This window comes from Myotis brandtii, unplaced genomic scaffold, assembly GCF_000412655.1.
Source record: "Myotis brandtii unplaced genomic scaffold, ASM41265v1 scaffold382, whole genome shotgun sequence".
Lineage (NCBI taxonomy): Eukaryota > Metazoa > Chordata > Mammalia > Chiroptera > Vespertilionidae > Myotis > Myotis brandtii.
In genome coordinates, this window is record NW_005364671.1 from 287,148 (window position 1) to 293,519 (window position 6,372).

The 6,372-nt window shown below is 41.1% G+C and overlaps 1 protein-coding gene and 1 long non-coding RNA gene across 3 annotated transcripts in view; one reads left to right on the top strand and one right to left on the bottom strand.

The window, feature by feature from the left end:
- Positions 1–3,526, top strand: part of ORC1 (origin recognition complex, subunit 1) — a 24,153-nt gene extending 20,627 nt beyond the window's left edge. For both annotated transcript variants that reach the window (XM_014544787.1, XM_014544788.1), the window contains 3 exons: positions 794–960; positions 1,318–1,405; positions 2,875–3,526. In XM_014544787.1, the coding sequence (XP_014400273.1) occupies positions 794–960; positions 1,318–1,405; positions 2,875–3,069 (450 nt within the window). In that variant the 3' untranslated portion in view covers positions 3,070–3,526. The remainder of the gene's footprint in view (positions 1–793; positions 961–1,317; positions 1,406–2,874) is intronic.
- LOC102249540 overlaps positions 1–6,364 on the bottom strand; it is a 12,066-nt gene extending 5,702 nt beyond the window's left edge. Inside the window, exons 1-2 of the long non-coding RNA XR_313940.2 lie at positions 6,292–6,364; positions 2,959–3,054 (exon numbers count right to left, since the gene is read on the bottom strand). This is a non-coding gene — a long non-coding RNA (uncharacterized LOC102249540). The remainder of the gene's footprint in view (positions 1–2,958; positions 3,055–6,291) is intronic.
- Between the last annotated feature and the right edge of the window lie 8 nt (positions 6,365–6,372).

Here is a 6,372-nt window from a genome sequence, read left to right on the forward strand (position 1 = left end):
CCTCTTCCCCTTGGCTGGCTGCTTCTGGGGGCATATTTCTCTCTAGGCAAGAAATGAGAACCCTTGTGTTTTCAGATGTGTCAGTGTGATTGTGGGGCACCGGTCTCTTATAGATTTCATTTCCCTAATATTAAATAAAGCTATGGATTTCTGCCTTTCCTACTTTGGAGTTATCTGTAAAACCAAGACAAAGGTTTGGACTCAGGGAAGAGTCCCAGGCACAGTAAAAGTTATGTGCTGCATGATGACATTTTGGCCAATGAAGGACCGCATATACAACGGTGGACCCATGGAGCTGAAAAATCCCTATAGCCTTGTGATGTCATAGCCATTGTAATGTCGTAGCATAACACATTGCTCGGGTGTTTGTGCTGATACTGTTGTAAACAAACCTGCTGTCAGCTGTATAAACGTACAGCACATACAATTATGTACATACACAATACTTGATAATAAGAGACTGTTACTATACTAGTCATCATTATTTTAGGTGTATTCTTTCTACTTATAAAAAGGCTACACCATGTAGGTTTGTGTAAATGCATTTGGATGTTTGCACAGCAATGAAATGCCTCATGAAGCATTTCTCAAGAGCGTATCCCCATTGCTAACCAACACGTTAACAATGTGATCATTTATATCTGGGCTTCCTCCAGGTTCCCAACTAGGACTAAGTACTTAACTTCAAGCTTAAGTCCATTCTCAGCAACGCCTTTTTTTTATTTAGCTGAACACAAAATCTGTTGGTTGACATGGCAAGGGGACTCAAGGAATAAAATGATCCCTCTTGTAGGTAGCAGCCCTCTCTGGAGATGCACGACGCTGCCTGGACATCTGCAGGCGTGCCACCGAGATCTGTGAGTCCTGCCAGAAGCCCGGCTCCCCTGGCCAGGTCACGGTGGCCCACTTGCTGAAAGCTGTGGATGAGATGTTTTCATCAGCGTACATCACTGCCATCAAGTAAGATGCTTCTGCTTCCTGCCCTTGAGCCTTCTTTGAAAGACCGCCTGAAGGCCACGGTGGGAAGGCTGTGGAAGCCTGTTTTTCTGATTTACTGAAGACGCTGTCTTTTTTCTTAAGGGCATAGACACGGGGTGCTGGTACCCTTCCAGATGTAGTTGCTGGGTTTCCTTACTTCCAAAGTGGCATTTATTATATCATTTTAAGACTCTGGGAGGGTAGGCTGACCCCTTCCCAAATAATATAGGAGGAAGTAGTCCCCATTTTTTTCTAATAATGCAGAAAAGCTTTATCCAGCTATCCTCTTGGTGTTGGTGCAGCCACACTGAGAATTCACATGTCTTCATTTTCTTTAAGAAATTCCTCTGTTATGGAACAGAGCTTCCTGAGAGCGATCCTTGCAGAATTCCGTCGATCGGGACTGGAGGAAGCAACATTTCAACAGGTGGTCAATCTCCTTTTTGAAAATCCATCTAGATTTTGGTCTGGTGCTGTTAAAATATGTGGGAATTTCAATCACTGTGTGATAGTTTGTCTATTTTGTGGTAACCTGGTAATGCTAAGGAATATCAAACCAGCACCTATTTTTATGTGATATTTTTATTTAGTTGCATGAGGAGAACTTTAGCAACTGGCTTCTACATATTAGATTAAAGGTTTACTATGTGCCAGATACTGTTCTAGGATGGGAGGTTCAAAGATGAACAATCAAAAGTCACTGCCCTAATACAGCTTATGTGGTGTAATGGGGGCGACGCTTTCAGAATGAGCCATGTTTAAAATCACAAAGGTCAATCCAAACCGTCTTTGAGCATCATTTCAATATCAGTAAAAGGAAGCCTGAGGTCTCATGCCTTAGTGGTTTATTTAAAACCAGTGTCCACAGGCAATGGCTCCCTTAGAAGGTGAACTATCAAAGGTGTGTGTGTGTGTGTGTGTGTGTGTGTACCTGGGAGTGTGTACCTCTGTGTATAAGCATGTTTTAGACATTCAGAAAAACATTTTCCTTCCAGCTACTTCTTCCTTTCAGCTTTCCTTTACTTCTTTACATTCCTTTTTAAACATTTAGTTACTGGTCATATTTTGCCCATTATTCTCCTTCTAGAGCCTGAAACAGCTCTTCTGCAGTGACTTTCATTTTAGTATGTAAACATTTTCTGAACATCTGCAATGTGCCATTAACTGTGCTGTGAACCAGGAACCCCCATCTGAATTGGTTAATATCCCTGCTTCTGACAAGCTCCCAGTATTGATGGGGGGTAGGGGGTGGGAGTGGGGGTGGGAATGAGGGTTGGACTTATAGTTAGAAGACTGCCCAGAAATTACTACAGACTTGCCTGACTCACTTGGGGCTTTAGGGTCGGAATCTGTTTCCAGCTACCTTTTGCCTCTTTATTCAGTATTGTCTCTGTGCCTCTGTGCTTTTCCAAGGGTCATGCCTTGGTACCTGTACACTGTGTCTGCTTAGGAAAATACCTTATAGCAAAATTTGACTTGAATTATGACAATCTCCATTATGGAATTCTCAGCCCCTGGATACCAGAACTCTTGGTGTAACAATTTCAGTACTAGACATTTTATATCCATTAATTCAAGAGATATTATAATACATTTAATAGATAAAACTGAAGCTCAAAAAGCGAGATAACCTGCCCAGGGTGTCATATTTAGGTATTTGCTAGAACCAGGATTCAGACCTGCTATCCTCAGATTCTGAAGATAGTACTGCATTCTGCCCTTCATTTGTGCCCCCACTGGGACAGCCTTTGATGCCTTCCGAGGCATTAAATATCCTGGTCAAGAAGTATCTGCTTTCTCTAAAAGAAGAAATACATGATCAGATACAGACCCAGGACGACCTTTCCTCTCTTAACCTTCCCGGCAGCTGACCTCAGATTTGCTTTTTGTTTCTAGGTATACAGGCAGCACGTGGAACTGTGCAGGATGGAGGGGCTCCCATACCCCACCATGTCAGAGACCATGGCAGTATGCTCTCACCTGGGCTCCTGCCGCCTCCTCCTTGTGGAACCCAGCAGGAATGACCTGCTCCTTCGCGTGCGGCTCAACGTCAGCCAGGGTGATGTGCTGTACGCCCTGAAAGAAGAGTGAAGAGCTTCACAAGGAAGGACAGCTGATTTTAAAGAACATGATTTTATTTTTCTAAGCACATGGAATTTTTGTGGCAAAATATAATGAAGGGAAATAACTACCATGTAGTTTGGAATTTTCTTTTAAATAATTTGCTTTTTTCAGAGTGTTTGGGAAATTTATAGTCATTACAAACATCAGGTTATAAAACCAAATAAACCCTCCCTCTGACTTTTATTTCTGTTAGTAGCCCCACCATTTATTTAATGGTAACATGCCATGTATATCAATATCTGCACACAATCACTTGTATTGGTGTAAAATAGTCTGGGGAAAATATGTAAGAAATTGGTTATATTGGGTGCCCCTGGGAAAGAAATGGATGGCTATGATCAGGAGTTAGAAAAAGACTTTCACTGTATGTCATGTATCTTAACTTTTGAGCAATGTGAATAAAACAAACTTAGTTTACAAAAAAGAAATGCTGGAAGTAATATCAGTAATAAAGAATCCCTAGCAATGAATAGCTAGAAAATGTACATTTTAAAAAGGTACCATATATCATAAAAACAAATCTTTAAATGAAAAAGACTTAGATGGCACAGAAAATATAAGGTATCTAGGAATAAAGAGATGTAATTAACCTCTAAATAGAAATAAATTCCAATCAAAATCTTGGCAGGGTTTTTTTGTATAACTTTGCAAGTTAATTCTAATATTTATTTGGAAACCAACAATGGGACAAACTGACATCTAAAGCTTCCTCATGAGAAATACACATCATCCATGTTATACTAGTCCTGCCAGAATGTCTGACCAATCAGACATTTGATGAGAAAATTATCAGCTAAATCAAGTTGAGGAGAAAATATTCTACAAAGCAACTTTACCTTTTTAAAAATGTCAATATTACAAAAGACAAACAAAATGGAGGAATTATTCTAAACTAAAGGAAAATAGAGAAATGAGAGCTAACTGTACTGTGAGTCTTCATTGGGTTGTATATTTAAGAGATGCAAATAATTACATACATTGTGGGCTACAGTAATATTAGTTAATAAGTATGATGTAAAGCTTAAATTTTGTGAGTGATAGTGTAGGAGAATATTAGAATCATGATGAAATATCTGAAACTAATTATCATAGTTCAGAAAAAGCTTACATAGGTGTATATACATATTTATAACTGCACATAATGGACTGAGGATCAGTCAGAATATTTTAAAGAATTATACAATTCGTGAATTTTATAAAAGAATTGCATAATTTTAAAAAAGGGAAAATGGTAAATAAATAATCCACAGACTAAGAAACCGGAATGATCAACAAAATGGAAACATAGTAAAAGAGGCCTGCAAGTCAAAACCTTTTCACATCTACTAGAAAACCTGTCAATGGTGATATGGAACAATTGGAATCCAAATGCCCCACTGATGGGAGTATAAACTGGATTAAATACTTTGTAGATAATTTGGTATTTAGTCTGGAAAATGCGGAAATCCTATGAGGCAGCAATTCCACTCGTAGGTATATACCCCAGGAAAACACGTGTACCCTAGGAGTTGTATACAAGAATGTTCATAATACTATAATGGCAAGCCATTGGAAAAGTATATTATTTTCATACTATGAAATGCCATACAGAAATGAAAAATAATTAGATAAATTGCAAGTGTCAATGTGGATGAAGCTTACAAATAGAGTTGAGCAGACAAAGAAGTTGAAGAATATATGCAGTGATGTCAATGATATAATGTTAAAGCTTGCAAAAAGATATGGATTATTTAAGGGCGTATATATACATAGTAGAAATAGAAAGAAATGCTCAAGAATAACTCAGGAGTGTAGGTAGCTCTTTAGGAAAGTCTTGCACCATGATAGGTGTATAAGTGGTTTCAACTGTATTATTGTGCTGTTTTTTCTTAAACTTGTGAGTGATTGGTGCTCATGTTAATTCACACCAGGAATAGGAACCATTTTTATTGAATGCCTACTATGTACAATGCATTGCTTTAGACACTAGGGATAACTTAGAGAACAGTGGAGGTTGCATTCTAGCAAATGTGAAATACTGTATACCTTTGAGGATATATTAAATATCTATATATAAAAGCCTAAGCGACTGTTCAACTGGTAGCTATGATGTGCACTGACCACAAGAGGGCAGATGCTCAGTGCACAGGCATGGAAACATGGGACAGACTGATGAATCTCAGGGGGTAGGGCGGGAAGAGATTAACCAAAGATCTTATATGCTGCATACTAGAGGCCTGGTGCACAGATTCGTGCACGAGTGGGGGGCCCTCTGCCTGGCCTGCGGGGATTGGGCCGAAACTGGCGTTCAACATCCCCCAAGGGGTCCCAGATTGTGAGAAGGCACAGGCCAGGCCAAGGCACCCCACTGGTGCACAAATCCGTGCACTGGGCCTCTAGTTTTATTATATTTAATGACAAAAATTGGAATGAAACTTCAGTTTTACACTGCTAAGGTCAGTCTCTTTGGGCAACCAACCAAAAGCAATAGGAGATGGAAAAGCTCTTTGTCCAAGGAAAATGAAAGATTCTTCCAATCACTAACTACAAAACATAATTTAAAAGTTGAGATATGCAGGAGTGAGTTGCAAGGTTTGTTTTAGATGGAAGATGCTCTGTAATGCCTCTTACCACCCCCATTTCATTGCCCTGCAGAGTAGGGGAGTAAGAACTTGGTGTTAAACGTCATGAAGAGGTGCAGTGAACACCCACTGCCGGTCATATCTTAAATATTTAACCCACTTTCTGACTGGAAAAGGTACAGTTACTAAATGTTTAAAAATATGGCCTGGCAGGCGTGGCTCAGTGGTTGAGCATCCACCTATGAACCAGGAGGTCAGGGTTGAATTCCCAATCAGGGCACATGCCCGGGTTGTGGGCTCCATCCCCAGTGCGGGGCGTGCAGGAGGCAGCTGATCAAGGATTCTCATCATTGATCTTTCTACCTCTCTCTCCCTCTCCCTTCCCCTCTGAAATCAATAAAAATACTTTTAAAAAACATATGGTGCGCCCCCAATTTTGCTGGAGAAGCTCAAAGGACACCAAGAAGGTGGCAAGCAGAGAAGCCCTCCCCTTGGGTGGGGTCCGCGCCAGCCCGGACCCACGCGAGAGGGCAGAGCAAGGCCGTGAGGTGAGCGTGCGCCTGGGAGCCGCCCAGGAGGCGACTTGGTGGGGAAGGTGCAATGGAGCGAGGGCAGGTGTCGCACCCACCGCATTTGTGCAGGCTGCTTGGCTCCCCGGACCCGCCCGCAAAACTAGCCTCGCGCTGCCGGCGCGCCCAGAACTCCACCC